This window comes from Heliangelus exortis, chromosome 24 (assembly GCF_036169615.1).
Source record: "Heliangelus exortis chromosome 24, bHelExo1.hap1, whole genome shotgun sequence".
Classification (NCBI taxonomy): Eukaryota; Metazoa; Chordata; class Aves; order Apodiformes; family Trochilidae; genus Heliangelus; species Heliangelus exortis.
This window is the reverse complement of record NC_092445.1, coordinates 1,907,935-1,929,955: the sequence shown is the minus strand read 5'-3', so window position 1 is coordinate 1,929,955 and position 22,021 is coordinate 1,907,935. Positions and strand designations below refer to the sequence as shown.

The following is a 22,021-nucleotide window of genomic DNA, read 5'->3' as shown; positions in this document are numbered from 1 at the left end:
TAACAAGAACAGCCAACATTAATATTTACACCTCTTTGGAGGACTGACACCTGTGTCAGCCTCCTCAGCTCTGGGAGGCGGCGCCCTTTTTTCCCGGTGTTTTGGGAAGAAAAAAGGATGTTTTAGGGCTTCTTCCAAAGTTATTCTCTGGTCTGGGTCGTGCTGCAGCATCTTTTCAATGAGATCAAAGAGGTTCTCATGGTCGTTGTCGTGGGAGGTCATGAACGCCTTGAGGCAGAAAAGCAGAGCACAGGTTTTTCTCATTGTGTGCCCTCACTTCAAGCTCCTCTCCCCCAAAGATTTTCCCTCTCTCCTCTTACCTTGAGTGGTTTACAGTGCCATGAGACACACATCCCAGCGCAGCTGTGCTCGTCCCAGACCAGACGGCCCTTGTGGAAGTATTTGCCTCTCCTGAAAGAAAGAGAGCAGAGTTTGTTCTTCCAAGATGCTGTTTTGTGCCTGCACTGGAAGTCGTTTATCAGCACGGGTGTCCATCCACAGCTCGGGGACTGCTCTGGGAATCTTGTTCCACAAGTGTCCTGCTTGTTCCGTGGAACAAAAGGGTGAACCTGACTCTGTTAAAATGGTTTTAAAAATCTGCCACTAAACCAAATCTGAAAGGCTTTCAGTGGAACCCCATCAGCCCAGGCAGAGAAACCTGTAATTACCTGGTTTTCTGGATCATGTGACTTGGCAACGGCCCCAGGGTCCTCTCAATCATTGCCAAATGTTCTCTGTCTTCGAGGGCCTGGAGGGAAGTCAAGGCAGACATTGTTATTCCTTGTTAGAGGAACTGTCAAGAACCACAGGCTGACCTTAACTCAAACTAGAGAGAGGCTGTAGTCCTCTGCTTCCTGGAGGAAAGTCCAAGCGACTGGAGGGCTTCACCCTCAGCCCTCTTTTTTCCAGAGTCCTGCAGCTGCCTTTGTTGCACAGAGCATTCCCCTTCGTCTCCCCTCCCACCTCTCTCTAGTGCATTTTCAGCCAGCTGGGCAGCATTGTAGGTGCTGCATCACTTGAGGTTCCCAGTTGCCTACCGGAAAGACTGGGTAGCCAAGGTAGTACTCGAGCAGGATGCATCCTATGCTCCACACGTCACAGGGCTGTGACCATCCCAGGCCTGAGGAAAGATTCAGAAGGTTCACGTTTGCTCCGGGCTGTTCAAGAGCTGAAGGCAGAGGTGCCCCAGCCCTGGAGCAGCCCAGCTTCAAGAGCACCTCAGAAAGCAGCTGAGGCACCTCAGATGCCCCTAAGAGACTCCTCCTGACCTAGGATCACTTCAGGAGCTCTGTAGGCTCTTGTAGTGATCAGATGGCTGTGATGATCACGGGCAGGTGTTGTGTTCCCAAAGTCTGCCACTTTGACCTCTGGGTGCTTCAGTCTGCGCTCCAGACGTTTCTGCAATGAACCCATGGGATGGCTGAGGCCAAGTAAAGGCAGAGGATGGCTGAGGGAGAGGCAGGGAAGAGGACAGCAACTGACCAGGCTGGGGTTGTACTCCTCTGTGTATCCCGATGGCCTGAGCAAGATGTTGTCTGATTTTAAATCCGTGTGTGTCAACTTGTTCACGTGCAACACTGCGAGATGAGGCAGCCAATGATTAGCACATGCCCCAGAGAAACTGGAAGCAAGCAAGCAAAAAAGCAGCAGCAGCCTTACAGTTGACAGCCTTGCAGATCTGGTAGGCCATCTGTCTGATGTGGTCCAGCCTGAAGGGCAGAGAGCCATTTGCTTTCATGAAGGTGGCAGTGCTGATCCCCAGCAGCTCCAAAACAATGCAGACGTGGCCACGGTACTTGAACCAGTCCAGCATTGTGAGGCAGTGGCTGCAAAAGCAGAACAAGAGAGGAATTGCCACAGGCCCCTGATGAACACCCGGCTCCGTCCCTCTTCTGCTCCAGAAAGCCAGGGCTGAGAAATCTGAAAGCCAAAGCACAGGGCGCTCGGCTTTGTCTCCTTACTGTGTGCTGCTGGGGTCCAGTGTCTTTAAATACTGCAGCACTTGCACTTCTGCACGAGCTGCCCCCTCCCTCTTGGTGTCTTTGGCTATTTTCACTGCCACGTGCCTGCCGCCCCTGCAAAGACAGCTTTTGAAGAGGGCTGAGGAGACCGAGGAGGACCTGAACCTCCTCAGAAGAGCTTCAATTCTAGAGGATGTCTGGAGTTCATCTCAGAAGGGCCCATCTGAGCAGAGACTCAACTGGAATTGGAACTGAGCATCAGTCACAAACCTTGCCTGTCTGTCACCAAAAAGACTTACTCTTGGTGATCGATGCACTCGACTACGAGCCCAAAGGTGCCTTCACCCAGAGGAGCAACAACCTCATCTGGAAGGAAAAGAGCTCTCAGTCACACAAGGTGTGAAGTTACTCAGCTATTGAAAAAAGAAACCATTAGAGCTGGATTCTTCTAGACTGTGCCTCTTGGGATGGGAAATATCCAGCTGGGGAGATGTTCCTGGACAGCTCTCATGGAGGCACATGTACAGGGATCTCATTTTAGTAGTTTCATTAACTTAATTTTCTGGTGTTTTGGTTTTTTTTGGTTTTTTTTCTGGGGTGGAGGGAGGTAGTAACAAAGTAAAAGGGAATGTGGAGAAGAAGAAGAAGAATCCTAAAGAAAAATGTCAAAATAGAAAGAAGGGACTTGCAAAGCCCCCTGACATCTCTAGGCTAGCAGGACTTAATCTGTCTGAAAAGTGAATAATATTCCATACATCTTCCCCGTAGCATGTCTCCAGTCTGACAGATCCAACGACCCTTCTCTTTGGACTCCACCTTTTGGGATCTCTTCACTGGAGGAGTCGTCAGGAGGGTCTAGGGAATCAATAAATTTGCATGAATTCAGGGCAGGGTGACTTGGTGAATTCCTTGGTGAATTCAGGTCGAGTAGGAAATTCAGTGGGTGGGGAGATTCTCAGGCATTTGGATACAGGCCAGGCCACAAGGGGTGGCCAGGAGCAATTCCAGAATCAGTCCCTGCAAATTCCCAGGGCACAGAGTTTATGTTACAAGAGGAAAACATGGCCAGGGGCAGAATTTCTGAGGAGATGCTCCAAGTGGCAAGGCAACAGGAAATCACAACACAAGTGATTTTCTTTGAAAAGATTGGGTCCCTGAATTTTACTTCAGGATTTCACTGCCCTTCTCTGGGTTTTGTTTTTTTTTGTTTGGTTGGTTGTTTTTTTGCTAAGCATAAGGATTTACTAGTTATATAGATGTGTGTGTATTCCTGTTTATAGATGTGTATATTAACAGCCTTGTGGTCAGCATAAAATGCCCAACTTAAATAATTGGGTTGAAATCACTGCTCTGAATCTTGGAGAAGGATTTCTTGTTTTAAAAATCATAAATAGCAGATGTGTTTCCCTCAGTCTGTCTCAGCTTTTGGCAGAGGTAAATAGATCCAGATCAGAAAAGCTGCCATGCTGGAGGGCAGGCATCCTACATATCTGGTTCTGGAGTGCCCATTATTGCTTGGCCACTCTCCATCCTCTTGGAAAGGTGATGGAGAGCAGGAGAGGTGCCTGAGGGCTGGAGGAAGGGCAACATCACTCCAGCCTTCAAGAAGGGAAATCAGGATGACCCAGGAAAGGACAGGCCCTTTGGTCTCACCTCTGTCCCTGGGAAGGCTGTGGAGGGAATCCTTCTGGATGCCATCTCTAAACCTGTGGAAGGAAAGCCAGTTATTGGGAGTGGTCAGCATGGATTTGGCTGTTGCAAATGATATCTGGCCAATCTGATAGACCTTCTCAGTGTCCATAAATATCTAAAGGGTGGGTGTTAGGAGGATGGAGCCAGAGTCTTTTCAGTGGTGGCCAGCAAGAGCACACGGGGCAGTGGTCACAAGCTGGAACAGAGGATGTTCCATCTGAACATGAGGAGAACTTCTGTACTGTGAGGATGAGGGAGCACTGGAAGAGGCTGCCCAGAGAGGTTGTGGAGTCTCCTTCCCTGGGGACTTTGAAAAGCCCCCTGGATGCAGCCCTGTGCAATGTGCACTGGACAGCCCTGCTTTGGCAGGGGGGTGGCACGACATCATCTCAAGAGGTCCCTTCCCTTGTTTCCAGGCTTAAATTCCTCATTTTTAGTGCCCAGCCCTCATTTAGGGTACAACGTCCTCTCCTCAGGCATTTAATCCTGTTTTTTAGTCTGGAGAGAACACAAATGCCCAGGGTAAAACCAAGAGCCTAAATGCAACTCCTGAAGCCAATGTAGAGATGGGTCTTGTGTCCCCAGAGAACGAGGGGAGCAAAGCCCCAAACCCCCCCCAGCCTCACCTTGGCTTTTTCTGCCACTCACTAACGCTGCACACAGGACAGTTGAAGTCACGGCTGTCACCCCTGTCACCTTCTGGTGCCTTCCTGCAGCCCTTCAGCCACCACCTCTCTCCAAGAGCTTCCTCAGGTGTCTCTCGGTCGTCACCTCAGCAGAGCCAACCGAGCCTCTCACCTGAGCCTTGGTTCTCCAAGTGATGTCTGTGTGTGTGCTTCCAGGGGTAGAAGAGAGCACAGAGGGGAACGGTGTCCAGGGCTGCCATCATAATCCTAGAACCCTGCACGGGTGTGGTTTGGAAGGGGCCTTTGGGAGTTCTTTCCAGAGCCCTGCAAGTGTCTCCCAGTCTGGGGCTCATCCGGTCCGAGGCCGAGAGGGCGGTCAGGATGGTGCCATGGGCAAAGGCCTGAGCTGGCCAGATGGTGGAACTGGTGGTGCCTGTGGGAGGGCCAGGAGGAGGATGAGGACCTGGGGGAGTACGATGTGCCCCAGAGGTCAATGGCAGCACCAGCTGCACCGAGGAGCCAAGCAGAGCTGAAGGTGACCAAGGTCACCTGGTAGTCAAGGAAATTCTGGAAAAGGAGGAGGGCTCTGGTGAGCCAGGTGTCTGCAGGTGGCTTCCCCAACTGCCCCAACGTCCTGCACGTCCCCAGGGGGTGCCAGCAGGCCCCTGGCCAGCAGCAGAGTCTCTGCTGAGGAGGTGGTGGGGCAGTGCCAGGCTGAGGACTCTGCTGCTGCTGCTGCTTTGGAGCAGAAGAACTCTCAAATAGAAGAACCCTCAAATAAGAGTGTCCTCTTTAGAAATGGAGAGCAAAGATCTCTGAGCCCGTTCTTAAAAGGGGATCTGCCTTCCCACAACACTCTCTTATCCCCCACATCCTGATTATTTCTTTATTTTACCCATCATGTTGGCTTTTCTTGTTAGAAGTTTGTTAAGTGTTCTGCTTGTTTCAAGTTCATTGTTTGTTGGATGTTCTGTTTGTAGGAGCTTCAGTGTTTTATACCATTAAATTAGTTTTTTTACAACCTGTCTGTTGTGTTACTGAAGTTTCCCCACGCATGGCTCTGCCTCTGGAGCACACAGCGTGGCAGTGGGGAGGAAGGGGCTTCCCAAAAACGTCCCCAGTGCTCTGAAACCCAGGACCCCTCAGCAGCAGCTCCTGCAGCTCTGGGCTCTGCTCCTCTCCTGGGGTCAGAAGGGGCCAACAGCACCCGGGGGTGGCCCCATGAGGTGCTGTGAGTTCCTGGGTGGCCACGGGAGGCTGGGGGTAGCCCAGGGTAGCCCTCGTGGCCCTGGGTGGCTTTCCTGCCTCCACTGGCTCTGTCGGGGCAGCAGTGCCTGTGCCAGGGTGATGCTGTCACCAGAGGTGGCCTCTGAGCTGTCACCCCCAGCACCTCAGTCTCCTCATTTGGGGACAGCCATGCTGGGAAGGAGAGGGGAGGCTTCTTCTGCCATGTCCCTGCTCCCCTCTGCTTTACAATGGCTGCTGCAGAGTCGAGTTCAAGGCCCTGGTGTGGGAGTGGCTCCAGGTGTCTGTGGGGCTTTGCCTCCCCTCCAGCCTGCAGACAGAAAACCTTCCTGTCCCACTGCCAGCACATTTCCCTCAGGCATCAAAACAATCCCAGAGACAAGACAAAAGGGAAAGTCAGGGTGTGCTTTTCAGAAAGTGCCAGCGCTCCAGAAACTGGAGGGTCCTGAGAGCTCCTTTGGCTCAAACTGAGGTCTTGAAAAAGTTCCCATTCGGTGCTGCTGGGCCGAGCTCCCTGTGCTCAGAGCAGAAGCTGCAGGCTCCCTCCCTTTGTTCCCACCTCTCTTGTTGCCACTCACACACTGACAGTGGATTCACCTGTCTGTTTTTCACTTGGTATTTTAGCCCAGGTGATTTGTGAAAGTGCAGTAAAGTCCTTTATTGAGAGGCCTGGGGCTCCCACCAGGAGCACTGTCCCAGCTCTTATCCTTCTGCTGAGATTCCACAGAACCAAGGTCAGCAGTGCAGAAACCAGGGAACTCCCTGAACATCCCATGTTGACAAGTCTGCCTTCTGTCTGGTGTTTGGGGTAAAAACCCTGGACATGAGCCAGGGTCCCCTGCCTGCCTCCCTGAGGGGTCTGTGGTAGCTGCAGGGACTGCCTTGCAGAGCCCACGGAGGCAGAGGTTTTGCATACTGAGAGGAAAAGGAGAGGGTTTTTTTCTGAACTGAAATAAACTGAAAGCAGTTTATTCTGTACAGTGCACTGACACCAGAACGGAAAGTGCCTTTTCCTGAAACTGGCTATTTATAAACAGCCTGCAGCACAGAGCCTCCTCTTGCAAGGGGACAGAGACTCTTCCAGCTTTTCTTTCACTGCCTTGGATTCACCCAAATATCCTTCAGACAGGAGCAAATAGAGCAGATCTTGCTGTGGGGTAAACTGACAGCTTTTAATAATTCTTTAAAGTTACCAAACTCCAGGATCTAATTCAGCCCTAAACACTTCTGCTGTGCAGCTCTGGGTTATTGAAAAGGCTTTGCAGGAGAAATCAGTCACTTGTGGCAGTCGTGTCTTTAATACATGAAACAGCTGCACCTGTCAAAAGGGGATCCCTGTCAAAAGGGGATGGATGATTCTTGGGGTGCCCAGGCAGAAATCAGCAGCAGTTTTAGGCAGGGCTGCTGAGCAGTGCAGTGGTCACTGTATGCACACACTTAAGGTGGGATTGGTCTTCCCCAAGATGTCTAAAACATGGCTTTCAAGCCTTAGCTAGATTTTCTTCCCTCTCAAAGGAAATAAATGGGCACTCTCAAATCTCATCTGCACAAGTTGCCTTGCTTAGGATTTTACCCCATTTAATTGTTGGGGGATGTTGGGTGTCACTGGTTGGACTGGGTTTTTTTTAATACCCAAGCCCACCTGAGAAGGGGAATTGGGAAAGGAATGGAGACCCATGGGCTGAAATGGAAACAGGTTTAATAGAATTATAGTAATTATTTAATATTAACCTCAATATTAATATGATATAAAGTTTTAATCAGCTCTGACAGCAGCTGTGAGCAGTGCTCTCCCAGCAGTGAATGCTGAATGCCCAGCACCACGACTCCAGGCAGGACCTGACTGTCACAGCAAGCAGAGGAGAAGACCTCAGGCACCAGAGATGGATGTGACCCTCTTGGGAAGGCAAAGAGAGACCCATCCCCAGAAACTTCCCCATACACTGAGTGTGATGTTTCTGGTAATACTTGGGCTGGCAGCATGGGTTGGCTGCCCTGGGCTTTGCTCCTCCTCACCCACAGCACCCACATGGTTCAAAACTACCTCGACCTTGGTCACTACAGAAACATGCACACCAGAGCTGGGTAAAAACAAAAACAGTGTCTTATCTCGTTTGTTCTGACAGAATTGGACTCTGCAGCCTCTCACAACTGCAGTTTCTCTGAACAACAAAAGCAAAAAATTTTACTCTTCTGTCCCAGAAAAACCAGGACACTGGGCAACACTCAGCCTCCCTCCCTGGGTCTTGTTCCAGCAGCTCTGTGGGCAGTGCTGAACTCTTCTTCCTCCAGGGACACTGGAATCTTCTTTTGAACCCTACCAGAAACTTTGATGAAGAAAGGACTTGATTTAATTATGAAAACTTTAGCTTCTTCCCTGAAACTTCTTCCTAGCCCCTTTGCAAACCAGGGCTGCTGCTGGCCAGCACTGCAGTACCACAGTTTCCCACCCTTAGTGATGTGGTGGCTTTTGGTTGGCAGAAAACCATTCTGCCTGGCAGAACCATACACAACAGGGCTTTGGCTGAGAAGGAATGGGTAAAATAAACCCCTCTGTCCCCTTCTGATGCTTTTCTTGGTGATGTCAAAGAAAGGCAGAGGTGTGCAGAGGGCTGGGGCAGCTCTCCAGACATGCCCAGAGACAGAGCTCAGTGTGGTTCTGGACACCAAACACAGAGGAGCCAATGAAGGTGGCACAGGGCTCAAAACTGAGTGGCAGAGGATTGCAGAATGGTTGAATTGAGGTCTCTTCACCTCCTTGGTATTTCAGTGGTTGTGAGCAGGTCATGGACTTCTGTAGCAGGCTGAACTTGCAAAATTCTCTGGAAATGTGGGCTCAGGGATATTTCTGGCAAACCTGGAAACCTTCCATCTGGAGGTTGCAGGATGCAGCACAGCCCTTACACTCTGAAAAGCCTCACACACAGAACTGACAACAGGGCTTGGCTGACTTGTGAAAGCTTTTCTCAAGTCACTGTAATGCCTGCAATTAACTGTCTTTAGTATTTGCAGTTGAAACAGGAAAAGAGGGACTTGGCCCACATCTTGGTGTAGCAATTATGAAGCAACCTAACGGCAGACTGTGACCAACAGCTGAAACTCAGTGTTGTAATGTGCCCCAGAAGAGACCCTCAGCATTTGATCAGCCATTGGAATGGGCTGCCCAGGGAAGGGGTGGATTCTCCATCCCTGGAGATATTTCAAAAGAGCCTGGATGTGGCACTCAGTGCCATGGGCTGGGAACCACGGGGGGAGTGGAGCAAGGGTTGGACTTGATGAGCTCTGAGGTCCCTTCCAACCCAGCTGATTCTCTGATTCAAACACTGCTGGGAGGTGGGCTACAGAGTAGCCTCCTGTGCTTGCTAATGATTTCATCACAGACCTGTGGGAGGTCCCTTCCAACCCAAACCCTTCTAAAAAAGATGTTGAACAGGAAAAAGATGTTGAACAGGACTGGACCCAGCACTGATCCCTGAGGGAATTCCACTGATCACAGGTCTCCAGCTGGACTCTGCACCACTGATCACCACTCATGGGGCTCTGTTGTATATCCAGATCTTAAATCCATCTTACTGAGGATTCTTCTGTCCCACATTTCCTCCGCTTGCTCCTGAGGATGTTATGGGAGACTGTGTCCAAAGCCTTGCTAAGGTCAAGGCAGACTGCACCCACTGCTCCCCCTGCATCTACTGTTCAGTCACAGCATCACAGAAGGCTATCAGATTAGTCAAGCATGATTTCCTCTTGGTAAATCCATGCTGACTACTCCTGTGAACCTTCTTCTCTTCCAGGTGCTTAAAGATGACCACCAGAAGGAGCTGCTCTATCATTTTTACAGAGATGGAGATGAAGCTGACTGCTCTGTAATTGCATTCAGCAATTCTGCCTTCTCTGCATCCTCTGTTCTCAGGGCTCCCTCCCCATTCTGCACTGGGTCCACATTTTCCCTGTTCTCCCCTTTACTACTGATATATTTGAAGAAACTCTTCTTGTTTTCTTTTACTTCCCTTGCCCACCCTTCTAAGAGGCCTTTTGCCTTTCTTGTTGCCTTCCTACATGCTCTGACGATGTCCCTATAGTTCTCCCAAGTGACAAGCCCCTTCTTCCATGGGTTCCTGTAAATTTCTTTCTTCCATGAGACTTTCTTCAGAAGCTCCTTGCTGATCCATGCAGGTCTCTTACCACCTCTACCTGGTTGTGGAAGAAACAAGGCCAGGGAACACTGGCAGGCAAAGTGTGGTCAAAGTGCTCCCAGCTGCTCCCATCCCAGCATTCGTATCCCTGCTGCTAGAGGACAGGAAAGGGACACGTGGGAATATCCCTGAACTCTGGAAACAAACTGGCTGGGAACCCTTTAAAAAGAAAAAGCTGAGCTCTGGAAGAGTAGGAGATTAAAGCCTGCCTTGTTTTCAGGAGTCTTCGTGGTACAGAACACTGCAGCAGAGAGCTCTTAGCAGAGCCACATCTCAGGGGTCAGAGCTGCTCTTGGGGTGAAGTCCCCCCCAGCAGAGCCAAAGCAAGACAAGAGGGCACAAGAGGGCTCAAGTTGTGCCAGGGGAGGTTTAGGTTGGACATTAGAAAGAATTTCTTCATGGAGAGGGTGCTCAGCCATTGGAATGGGCTGCCCAGGGAAGGGGTGGATTCTCCATCCCTGGAGATATTTCAAAAGAGCCTGGATGTGGCACTCAGTGCCATGGGCTGGGAACCACGGGGGGAGTGGAGCAAGGGTTGGACTTGATGAGCTCTGAGGTCCCTTCCAACCCAGCCCATTCTATGAATCTATGAAAGCCACCAGCACCAGCAGCTCCAGCACCAGAGCAGCACCAGCCACCCCAGGACTGTCCCTTCAGTCCAGAGGAGGATCTCATCCCCCCAGCCACACTCTGAGGTTTGACTTAGTCCAGGCATTAAAACAAAAACCCAGTATTTCCAGCTTAGACATCAGGTGGTGGAGAGCGGATCCACAGCTCCCAGGATCTCCCAGTGCTCAATCGACCCCACGCTGCAGCTGGGCCAGAGCTAAGCACTAAACAAATGCACACTGGAGATATTTCAGCTTTTATTCGCAAATGGATCTGTACATTCTCTCCTAGGTGCCGAGTGACAGCCGGCAGGAGCTGGCAGCACCAGGGGGCAGCAGCAGATAAGTTACCAGGAACCTTGCCCAGCTCCTGGAAACGAGAGAGCAGAGGAAACAAAACCCCACCGGCTTTTACATGGAACCTTTTCTGCGGAAGGGAATTAGAAATCGAGTCATCTTTATCACATTCGGAGAGGTGTTGGATTTACAGTCCTATGTGTTCAGCATAAGGAGCTGGGGTCGGAGTGGCTATCTGCAGAGCAGCTTGAAAACTATCCCAGGCTGTTGGGTTTTTGGGTTTTTTTTTTGTTTTGGAAGCCAGCATCTTAAAGCTGCAGTACTCTCCATGCATCCTTCCCAGCAGTCCCAAAGCCAAGTAACAAAAGAAGCCCTTGCAAATAAATAATCGTAAGAAAAATAAATAAGATTAGATCTGAACTATAGTTCCAGTGTCTTTATTTGGTTTAAGAAGTGGGAAAAAAGTGGAACTAGACTGCAGCTTTAAGGCTTACACCTGAACCAGCCTCAAACACTCCATAAATTTCACAGCTGATTTAACTGTAGAGGTCGAAGATCTAAAGTTCCACAGAAATGAACATTTAGGCACATATGCACATCCTTCCCCAAGGCATACTTTATTTTGCTCAGCCAGTTTGGAAGAAAAAAAAAAAAAAAAAAAAAAAAAAAAAAGCCTGCAAAAGCCTGATGGAGGGGAAGTGTCCTCTTCCCATGCTGAACAGAGAAGACTGAAGACCTATTTACTCTCGCATTAAAAAGTCCCAACACAAATCTAACCCCACCCATGTTTGCAAGGGGAAACTGGTTCAAACCATGCACCAGGAGACAATCCACTCTCAGGGGATCCTTTAACTTCACTGGCACCATGAAATCCTCGAGCAAATCCAGCTACCAGCAGGGCCACCAGCTGCCCATCGCTTCCTGCACTCCCAGCCTAGTTGTGGAAAGTCGTAAATCCATGATTTCTACTTAAGCCAAGAAATCCTGTTAGTGCCATTTAGAGGCAGCTCTACAGCAAGAGCTCTTGATTTCCTACTGTTTGGGGTACACCCCAGGGACTCACAAATGAAAAAAACCACACAGAAAAGCAATCCATGGCAAGCCAGTGTCCAATGATTGTCTCTTTGAGGAGGTCAGGAATCCAGGACAAGGCAAGGCAGGGGGAGGGAGGAGGATGGCAGGTGAAGGAAGTTCCAAACAAACTCAAAACCACCAAGACACAAGGAGGAGCTCAAAGCCTCTTAACAGCTGATGGCACTGGGTTGCTGTTTGCTAACAAAGTCTGAAATGAAGTCAAACTCGTTCTGTCCCAAGAATAGCTCTGGCAGCTCCTGAATCCGGTCCAACCCCAGTTCCAGCACAAGGGATGTCAAAACCTCCTCGTCTATGAGATCAGTGTCCATAACGTTTAAGGTCAGTGCTGGCGAGGGCATGTGCTGCATGCCTGGGTGCTGGCTCGGCCCCACTCTGTACTGCTGGGCACCAGTCCCCATGGGCCCGTTGCTCATCGCCAGCGGGTGCCCCTGGTACTGGGTGTTGAGTTTTTGTAGGTGCATGCTAGCCATGAGCTGCTGGGTGCCCACCGGCCCCACGTACTGCTGCTGCTGCCCCGGCCCGTTGAACATCATCACATTCTGCATCTGGTGGTGGCCCAGCTGTCCGCTGAGGTTGGGTCTCGGCCTCATTGCACCATCCATGCCAGACCCTCCGTAGGGCAGCATCTGAGTGCCTGCAGGCAGTGTCCTCAGCACATGCTGCCCGTGTTGCGGGGCTCCTTGCAGCCCGCTCACTCCCATGCGGTAGCTCTGCAGCCCGGTACCGCTGTGGCTCATGGACATCATCATGTGCTCGGCCATAGCTCCAGGACGCTGCCAGGCGACACTCGGCTCCGGACAAGGCTCCCGGGGACAGCTCAGTCCCCACTCCCGCCCGAGCCGGCTCTGACCCGAGGATCCCGGAGCACACCCCACCTTCACCCGGGGAGGAAAGCACGGCGCTGCACACTCCTTCCGAGTCGAGCTGCTGTCTGTCCGTCTGTCTGTCCGTCCGTCCTCCGCAGAAAGCTCAGCTCCGCGCTATTCCCGCGTCCCACGCCGCGGCAAGGAGCCGCCGGCTCTGTCCACCCGTGTGCGAACCGATCCGCGGCTCCGCCGAGCAGCGAGTCCACGGAGCAGGAACCAGAACTCACCCAGGCCACCTCGGCTCGCCGTGTGCGGAGCTCGGTGCTCCTCGGGACTTATAGGGACTCGGGCAGGGGCGGTCCGGGCGGTCCGGGCGGTCCTGCCCCCCTCCCGCCCATTGGAGCGCGTCCCGCGGCTGCCCGGCCCCCGACGGGGCGGGTGGGCGGCACAACGGCCCCGCCGCGGCCCCGACCGCCCCCTGGTCGCGACACGCCCCGTTGTCACGACACGAGTCAGCTTCAGGGGACTGGCTGTCTCCAGCACCTGGGGCACTGGTGTTGGTTACCACGCTACTGTCAGGGGTTTTGGGATCGGGCACTCTCCCCTTGGATCCGAGGTGCAGACACCTTGGGCAGGCTGGAGAAGAAAGGAACGGGCGCATCCAGGGCCCTCAGCCCAGCGCTCCCAGTTTTCTGCTGTTATCCTGGAGCACACTCGGATCCTGAGCAGGATGCCAAGGTCCGGCCGTGCTGTTACCACCCCAAAGGTGGTGCATGCTCTGTCCTGTTTTGCCATGTCAGCAGCAACAAGGTGAAGGGCATGAAGGTTGGTAGGAACAAGGGACAGTGTCCCCGATGGACTGGGCTGGGGGTTCCTCAGTGTGACGTGAGCACCATAATTCCTTCAGCTGCAGGAAACTTGTTCAATAGCCTGTTTAAATGCCTTGGGGTAAGGATATGGCCTGGGGTGACTGGGGAATCCTCTGGCAGGTCTGTCCTGCTCCCAGTCCATGCATGCTGGGAATGGTGGTATGTTTTGAACTGTATTTGCTTGCACTGTAACCTTCCCCAGGGATCCTGTCTGCCTTGGATACTGCAGATGAGAGCCATCAATCCAGTGACTTCATCTCCCCCACTGCCATTCTCACCAAGCCTTTCTACCCCATCACACAGCTGCCTGGGGTGCAGGTACCCACTGTGGAGGTTGTGCTGAATTTTCTGCTCATACTGAACAGCATGCACATAGATTTTGGTTTCAAGTGAAGTGCCCCCTCCCTGGCAGTGTCCAAGGCCAGGCTGGATGGGGTTTGGAGCACCCTGGCCTAGGTGGAAGCTGTCCCTGCCCGTGGCAGGGGGGTTGGAACTACATGATCTTTAAGGCTCCTTCCAACCCAACCCATTTGATGCTAAGTGCTTCCAGGTCTGCTGCACAATGGCCCCTGCCAGCACGTGCCCTGGTGCCAGGCTGGTGGCCACCATGAGAGGAGTCCTTGCTCAGTGGCAGCTCTGGTCCCAGGGTCAGCAATGGGATGCTACCACCCAGCAAGACCTTACCAGATCTTAACCAGACCCAGGTTAGTTACTCAGTGCCATCAGACAGATGGTTGGTTGCTCTGCCAGAAAGCAATCAGTTTGTGCCCTCCCAGCAAGGATGCACCAACATTTTCTTAGCACAACTGGCAGGCAGATGGATGCTACAAGCAGAGATTTGCTGGCTCAGCTCTGTCTGCAGCAGGGTCATTCACTTCTGAGTGCACTTTTGGCTCATGAGGTTCCAGGGCAACCCACAGGTTCACCCACTGAGTCATGGTAGCCAAATTCTTTTACTATGGGCCTGGAATGCAGTGGCACTTGTGCTCTCTGTGGGACATGGTATGAAAGCACAGTGGTGATTTTTCTCCTTTTTTTTTTTTTTTATTTGGAAGGAACCCAGAGGCTTCTTTTTTCACATCTATTAGTGTTGCATGGTTACCCACTTGGAAGGCAGGTGATGGCAAAGTTAAACTTGATTCCCCAATTTCACTTTGGTTTTGTTTGCGTGCTCTCCTGTGCTGCCTTTAACTACAGTGTTTTGGATCACAGCTTTGGCAATAACAGACAGATCTTTTCTGGAGGCTTGGAGTAGGCTTTTTAATGGAGTTTTATGTATTCTGTATATTCATCATGCTCACGGACACTGCTGAGCAGAAGGAAACACCAGCAAAGTGTTTCAAAGGTTGCCAAAAAAGTAGTTTTTTATTAAATGTATTACTTGAGAAATGAGGTGTAAGTATACAATATCACGAAGGGACTGAAGTTAAGAAGCACAAGCACCTTGGGTGAGCTCCTAACCACACAGTGCTGACCTGAAAGGTGACTAATATGAAATATCTTTATATCAGAGCACCTTAAACCAGCAGCCCAGAAGCCATCAGCTTCCAGATGTGAGCAGAAAAGAATGGAAAGTATCTCCTTCCTTGGACCGAGCACAGAGCCATTAACCTCCAGGACACTTGGAGTCATTTTTGTTTATGCCACCTTCTGACCAGTTAAGTGGCTGGGATGGGTTTCAGGTGTTGTTGGGGAGCCTCTAAGTGATGAATCAGTGGCTTAATTGTTTAATGTCATTACGTAATGATTGTTTTTTAACCCTGGAGATTTTGACAAATGCATTTTTTCCAAGCTAATAAATACATGCTCACATACATACACCTCTCTGCCCAAGATGCAGATGCACACCCAGGTGAGGAACAAATACCAGGGGAGTGTCTGCCCTCATCTTTGCAGGTGCAACCAGCCATAAAAGCCTCTCTCACTTGGAGGAGAGGTGTGGTGTGTAGCACAAGTCCTGAGCAGGGCAGGACTGCTTGGACAGGAGGAACAGGGGCTCTCCACAGCCCTTTGCATGACAGAAGATGCCAAGGGTGGTGAACAGGCCATCATTTTGCAAACAAATTGGCAGATGACAGCACGCTTGCTGAACACAAGTGTGAAAGTCCCCTCCGCCTTGATGCTGACTTGTGTCCCTTCTCTTTGGGAAGGGTAAGCCAGATAAGCAGCTAATCCAGTTTGAAAATAATTTGCCCAGAAATGGAGCCATGTTGGCTGGGATCAGCTCTCTGATCTAGGTTGTTACTTACTCCCCTGGATGTTTCACCAACAGAACCTGGGGTGTTTTGAGAGGAACCGATGCCTGCAGAAATGGAAGGGGATGGAGGGGGATGGGAGGCATTCCTGTGGTGTAAGGTGTCCATCTTTGCCATGTTGTGTACCATAATCCTGTGCTCTGTGTCTTGGGGACTTCCCATTCCTGAACCAGTAATATCCCATTTCAGGGACCAGTGTAGACTCCTGTGCTGTGTTTCACACTGCTGGGCCGAGAGCTGGGGAGGTCCAAAGGAGGGTGAAGGGACTTGAGCACAGATCCTATGAGGAGAGGCTGAGGGAGCTGGGGGTGTTGAGGCTGGAGAAGAGGAGGCTCAGGGGAGACCTCATCACTCTCTCCAACTCCCTGAAAGGAGGTTGGAGCCAGGGGGGGGTTGGGCTCTTTTCCCAGGCAACTCTCAGCAAGACAAGAGGGCACAAGAGGTCTCAAGTTGTGCCAGGGGAGGTTTAGGTTGGACATTAGAAAGAATTTCTTTCTGGAGAGGGTGATCAGACACTGGAATGGGCTGCCCAGGGAAGGGGTGGATTCTCCATCCCTGGAGATATTTCAAAAGAGCCTGGATGTGGCACTCAGTGCCATGGGCTGGGAACCATGGGGGGAGTGGATCAAGGGTTGGACTTGAGGAGCTCTGAGGTCCCTTCCAACCCAGCCCATTCTATGAATCTATGAAGGGCTGACTGAGAGCACCTCTCTCACTGGGACATTTGGCTCAGAACAAGCAGTGGTTCCATGTGCTCACGTCTCAAGCTTTAAGGACCCAAACCACAGCACTGTGTCTGACTGGATCCCACTCCAGGTTTGCAGCCCCTCCTCCATCTCTGCCATCAGCCCACAGCCAGCGTGACCTTTCTGGGAAAGCAGATGAAGTGCCAGTGGCTCAGAGCCAGCCCTGGGGCTGTCACTTGGTCAGCCCTGACTTAAGTCACCACGTAAGCCACCTCCAGGAGTGTGTCATTGAAAGCTTCCTGACATGGGACTTCCCCAGTCTGGCCATACTGGTACCATCAGCCATGTTATCAGGGGCGGATTAGCCATGCTGGGAATTAATCAGATTGTTGCTCTGGTGGCACCAGTTTGGCTCTGCCATGACTGGGGGTCTGGAAACACCACCTGTGTGTCCATGTCCCAGGTCTGGGCATCTGTGTGGCTGAGCGTTAGTTTAGGGAGCTGCTCAGTGCAGAACTTTCCCCTTCCCTCTTCACAGGTGCTTGCAGCCTGATGCACAGAGAATGTGGGTTACCTGGGATTTTGTGTAAGGTGTTTTCTTCCCCTATTTCATCCCTGATCATCAGGCATCAACTGCACAGATCAGTAAAATCATCTTTGCAAAGCTCCCCAGGGATGGGGGGTGGAACGGGCAAATGCTTTTTGTAAGCAGAGATGTGAACACTGTTATCTCACAACGTTTTCCTTGTGTCAGAAGTGGTTCTCCTTAATCCCATTTGCTGACCTACAGTCCAAGTTTTCTTTTTTGCAACAGTCTGAGAGTCAGGGTTTATTTGGGGAAAAAAACCACCAAAACAGAACATTTTTCTAAAGAGCTTTGTAGGATGTAAGATGTAGCGATGAATGGAGAGGGGGTAGAAAATATCTTGGAGAATTTCCTCTGACCAAGAGCTTCTCTCTGTGCATTTCAGTTTACAGCCCACCCACTGCTGTGGGGTGTGACTTCATAGAATCATAGAATTGGCTGGGTTGGAAGGGACCTCAGAGATCATCAAGTCCAACCCTTGACCCACCCACTGCGGCTGCAAATTTACCTTTGCATGGAGACTGCAGAACAATTTGAGCAGCAATGGGAACAATGCACTTGGGTGTAGATGGCAGGACCAGAGGAACCCCGTGATTCAAAGGCTTCTGGATGCCAGCTAAGTCCATGCTTGGCCCTACACAGCTCACACTTGGGCACCTGGGGTATTCAGACAGATGTTAATGCAAGTGGAAATGTCATCTGCTAAGAGAGGAGCTTGCCTCTAAGGATGAATATCCAGGAGAAGTGGCAGTGTCCCACTGAAGGATAAATGCAGGGAGTAGCAGGAAGCATGGGGATGGGTTGTGGCTGCCACCCACCCATCCAGCTCCTCTCTGGTGGTGCAGGCTCATGCAGGGTACAAGGTACCTAAACAAATCTGCTGGACTCAGAAAAAAAATCTGCATGGCCCAGAGCCCATGGTGCCCACCCTGCAGTGTCCTGCTTTGCCAGCTGCTTTTCCCTTTCTGCTGGAAGGGTTACCATGAGCTGATCCCTTCAAAGCCTGTCTGGGCTGCACCACCACGGAGCTGAAAGGTTTTCTACTTAAAGTTTGAGTGGTGTTGGGACATCCTATTTAATAAAATGTTCCCAATCAGCTGCTGGAGATCTACATCGCATCTTGAAAAGATCCAAGTGAATCCCTGTTGCTCACATCATGCTTTCCAAGCAGATTTGTTCATTTGCAATCAGGAGATGAGCAAAGGATGCATTTTTTGTTTGTTTGAGGATGAGTGCTGTGGTTTGCAAAGGGCAACTTTGAAGCTGAGAAGTCCAGCAGAGGCCATGATGCTACAAACACTGAACCAGGAGCAAATTCCAATGGAGTTTCTCCAGTTTGGTTTTAAATAAGTTCATCAACAGCCAAGATTTAGAAATTAAATTAAATATTAAGCTTCTTTACACAGAGTGTTACTCAGTAGCTTACAGGAGTCTCTGACAAAGAGGACTGGAGGGATGCTGGCCAACAGAAAATTATTTCAGACATCTGTTACTGAACCTCTTTCTTGTCTCTGGATGGGTCAGTGTGAGAAGATGAGCATCATTCCCTGGGCAGAACATGGGGAATCTGTGATGCTGTCAAGTCCATGGATCCCAGCACAGCCCAGCAAGGAGGTGAAGTGGATCTGGGACTTCCCCAGTTCCCCTGGGGCTTTGCAGCAGGACACATCAGCTTCTCCTGGGAAGGTCCCCCAGGAACTACTTGCTCAGTGATGGGTCTGTGGACTTTTGTCACCTCAGATGTAGCCTAAAGGGAAGGACTTTGCCTGGCACAGTCCTGGCTTTGTGCCTCCCCTCTGTAGTGTAGGTGCATGAGTACATGTGGGGCAGGAACAGGCTCATGCCAGGGTAGAGAACAAATGCCTCCTGTATTGCTGCACAGGAGAGAGAGAAGGAAAACGTGGGTTTCACCAAGAGCAGCCACTGGTGTCCAGAAGAAAAGACTTTTCATTAAGATTAAAAAAAAAAAAAAAGACAATGAATATAGAGGCAGAGGCAAAGCAAAGAGGGAGGGGGGGATTCGCTTTGAAGGGAGGGACTGTCACAGCTTTTCACCAGGGCATGGGACACTAAGTGCTTCTGCAGCAGCATCCTAGAGAGGCACCAGCCACTCAAAATTCCCTCTCCCCAATTTGTCCATGGTAGAAGGGTGCTCCTGGAGAGCTGAGTCCAGGTGCTACATTACTCTGTGAATCCTCATCTGCATTTAGATGCATTAAGATAAGAACCCTTCATAAAAAAAAAAGGCAAGAGGTGTTGGGCAGACTGGCAATGCCAATGGCTCAGGGAGGGGGTGAAGGGCAGGCTGCTCCCTGCAGCTCCAGGGAAACTGGGTTCCCCATTAACCCTTTTGGGATTTGGGAGCAAAGACACCAAGGAAAGGAAGGAAGGTTGTGCCTCTGCTCAGCTCTTTGGGTGCCTGCCAAGCTGAGGTGCAAGCTCCCTACAGATGTGCTCTGGGACATCCTGTGTGCACAGAGAGGGATGTGGGACCCTGTGCAGCATCTCACCTGCCAGGGCCACTCCCTGGTGCAAAGGTAACTGAGACCAGAGCAGGGCACAGCCTGGTTTGGTGCTTCTTCCAAAGTGACAGATGTGGCCAGGCCAGCAGCTGACCCCAGCATGCTCCAACTGGCTTGCTCAGCTTGTAAACAACTCCTTATTTTTTTTCCTCTAGGCTAATCTTGCTCTGTGGGGGCAGATAACATCACTGGAATTTTTCCAGTGTCCTTTGCAAGCAGCCCTTGCTTTAGACTTTGGCTGAGATGCACACAACTGAGACACCAACTTCTTCCATTGCTTTCTCCTCTTTGCTTTCCCACCCTCCTGCAGTGCAGCCCCCGGGATGGCTGCTCCCTGCTCCTCTCCTTGCTCATCTCCTGCCCTGGGAAGGTGCTGTGAGGGGAGCCCAGCACATCCCTGTCCCTCCCTGGGTGTCCCTGAGGGCTTGGGCCATGCTGGCAGGGAACAGGAGGGGACAGTGGCCTCTGCCCTCTCCTTGCTGATGCCTGCAGAGCCTCTGTGGGCCTGAGCAAGATCCAATTCAGCATCCTGCACCATGGCAGATCCTGGGGATCACTGGGCAGTGATCCTGGGCAGATCCTGGGCAGCACTTTCACCTCAAAGGGCCAAAAGGTTTCTAGTGCTGAGCCAGAGCCAACCCCAACACAGCTGGAGCGGTACCTGACCCCCAGTCCACCCACTCAGCCCAGAGATCCCCCCAAGTCCTCAGGGACCTCCAACAGCAGAAAAACCCCTCCTGCCTTGGGGAGAGTGGGCAGGCTGAGCACTGTCTGGCCATGGATGTGCATCCTGAGCCTGTCCCAAAGGGCTCTGGGTGCTGCCCACATCCTGCCAGGACACTGCTGGCACAGCTGACACCGTGCTCAGCTCCAGCTCTGCCCCAGCTGACCCCCCCCACACTGCCAGCCCCAGGGTTTGCCATGGCCAAGGAAACTGAGGCACAGGCCCCAGGCTGGGCAAGCAGCCTGCACAGGCCTCACTGCCACTCTCTTCATCTCTCCTCTTTTGTCCTTCCTTTCCACCCGGGAGTTTTTAAGGTCTCTGTGTGGTGTCCCACGGGCTGTGAGCCAGCACACCAAGCTGGCCCCAGGGCCAAAGGGACCATCCATGTGCAGTATCTTGGGTCTCCACTCTTGCATGGTCTCCTTGGTCCTGTTGCTGTCCTGTCCAGGCTGGATGTCCCTTCCCTGCTGAGCTCCAGCCAAGGAATAATCCCCAATCATGCAAACAGCCATAGGTCTGCTGCAGATTAAGAAGTTGCTTTGCCTGAGCCCTGGCTCAAATTTTGCTGCCCAGGCATAAACTGCTCCCCTCTTGGCCTCTTTGGATGTTCTGGTCACTGTCATTTCCCCCAGGGTGGATCTGAAGGATGGAAGGACAGTGCTGTGGTTTCTCTGGAACTGAACCTACTGACTCAGCATCCTGGGGCAGGGCTCTCCTTGGCTCCCTTTGCCATTTCCTCCCAGGATCTGCTTCATGGAGGTGTGAGCAGGGAAGGCAGCCTTTAACACCCAAGCAACTGCTCCTGCAAGGCACAGAGTCTGGGGCAGGGAGTCAGAGAGTTTTTAGGTTATTTCTCCTTATCTCTTGGTGCCTGCTTTGCTGCTGTGCTGAGGCAGATTAGGTGGTGGTGGCTGCTCTGCTCTGCAGAAGTTGCCTCATACAACTGCCTGCATTTGGAGGTGTGGGGTGCTCAGGGCTTTGGGGGTGAGTCCTGGGGGATGGGGACTTTAGTGGAGTGTTTCTTGCATTATCATCAGCAGGAGCTGTTGCTGTTTATCTGCCTTCTCTTTCCTTCATGTTATGCAACCTCCTTTTCAAATGGCAGTGGTTGTTTTCCCTGACTCTGTGCAGCACCCGTACTCTTCCTGGTATTCCCAGACCTTCATGGCCATGCTGGTGTTTCTCCAAGCTCACTCCTGCCCCTCACACCATTCCCCCTGAATGCCCAAGTGTTTTTTCTCTTTTCTAACCAGCTGAGCAAGGGCTGGGATGAAGCTCTGGGGTGATGGGAGGCAGCAGTGGGCTGGGTGCCTGCAGCTGGGTGCGTGTGGCCAGGGGAGGAGCAGAGCAGGTGACTCAGGGCAACTGAAAGTTTTATCCTGGGAGAGCTGCTTGGGATCCAGGTCGCCAGGACCTGTTTGTCAGGTTCCTATTTTTGTTATTCACCAGCTCAGGGTTCCTGAAAACAAGCCTGGGTGCTGCCACCCGACTGGCACCGCGCAGCTCAGCGCCGTGTCCCGTGTGCCCGTGTCTGCTGACCCTACGGGGGTGGCTCTGCCGTGGGCAATCCTGCAGCTCCCGTGGCCCCCTCCATCAGGAGCTGCTCCCCTAAAACCTGCTGGGAAGCCCAGCTCTGCCTGTGGACCTTCCTTCCCACCCATCTCCCCCAGCGCCAGGCAGCGTCACAGTTTGGGCTTTGTGCAGGGAAGGCTGCAGCAGGAAGAAAAAAGAGGTTTTGGAGAAAAGCCTCTGGGTTTTATCCTCCAGCTGCCTCCCCCTGCAGCAGGGGAAAGCTCTGCTGGGCCCTGGACTGGGCTGAGAGCAGTCCCTGAGTCCTCGTGGGTTGTGGGAGGACA

The 22,021-nt window shown here is 51.8% G+C and overlaps 2 protein-coding genes across 4 annotated transcripts; both read right to left on the bottom strand.

Moving 5' to 3' along the window:
* On the bottom strand, positions 1-4,679 carry LOC139807212 (dual specificity protein kinase CLK1-like). Of its 3 annotated transcripts, XM_071767852.1 has the most exons (12): positions 4,280-4,679; positions 3,615-3,667; positions 2,717-2,816; positions 2,261-2,327; positions 1,962-2,075; positions 1,660-1,826; positions 1,483-1,577; positions 1,269-1,398; positions 1,038-1,120; positions 669-748; positions 321-411; positions 1-228 (listed from the first exon to the last, which is right to left on the bottom strand). In XM_071767852.1, the coding sequence occupies exons 2-12, from the start codon at positions 3,657-3,659 to the stop codon at positions 19-21; spliced, it is 1,182 nt and encodes a 393-aa protein (XP_071623953.1). In that variant the 5' UTR covers positions 3,660-3,667; positions 4,280-4,679; the 3' UTR covers positions 1-18. The 3 variants fall into 3 exon arrangements, with proteins under 3 accessions (XP_071623953.1, XP_071623951.1, XP_071623954.1); XM_071767850.1 differs by having other exon boundaries at positions 1,269-1,577; XM_071767853.1 differs by lacking the exon at positions 1,962-2,075 and having other exon boundaries at positions 1,269-1,577.
* A 5,887-nt stretch (positions 4,680-10,566) lies between these two features.
* Positions 10,567-12,849, bottom strand: LOC139807146 (cbp/p300-interacting transactivator 3). Its single transcript, XM_071767723.1, has one exon. It carries the CDS (start codon positions 12,476-12,478, stop codon positions 11,864-11,866), a length of 615 nt encoding a protein of 204 aa, XP_071623824.1. The 5' UTR covers positions 12,479-12,849; the 3' UTR covers positions 10,567-11,863.
* Positions 12,850-22,021: the final 9,172 nt, after the last annotated feature.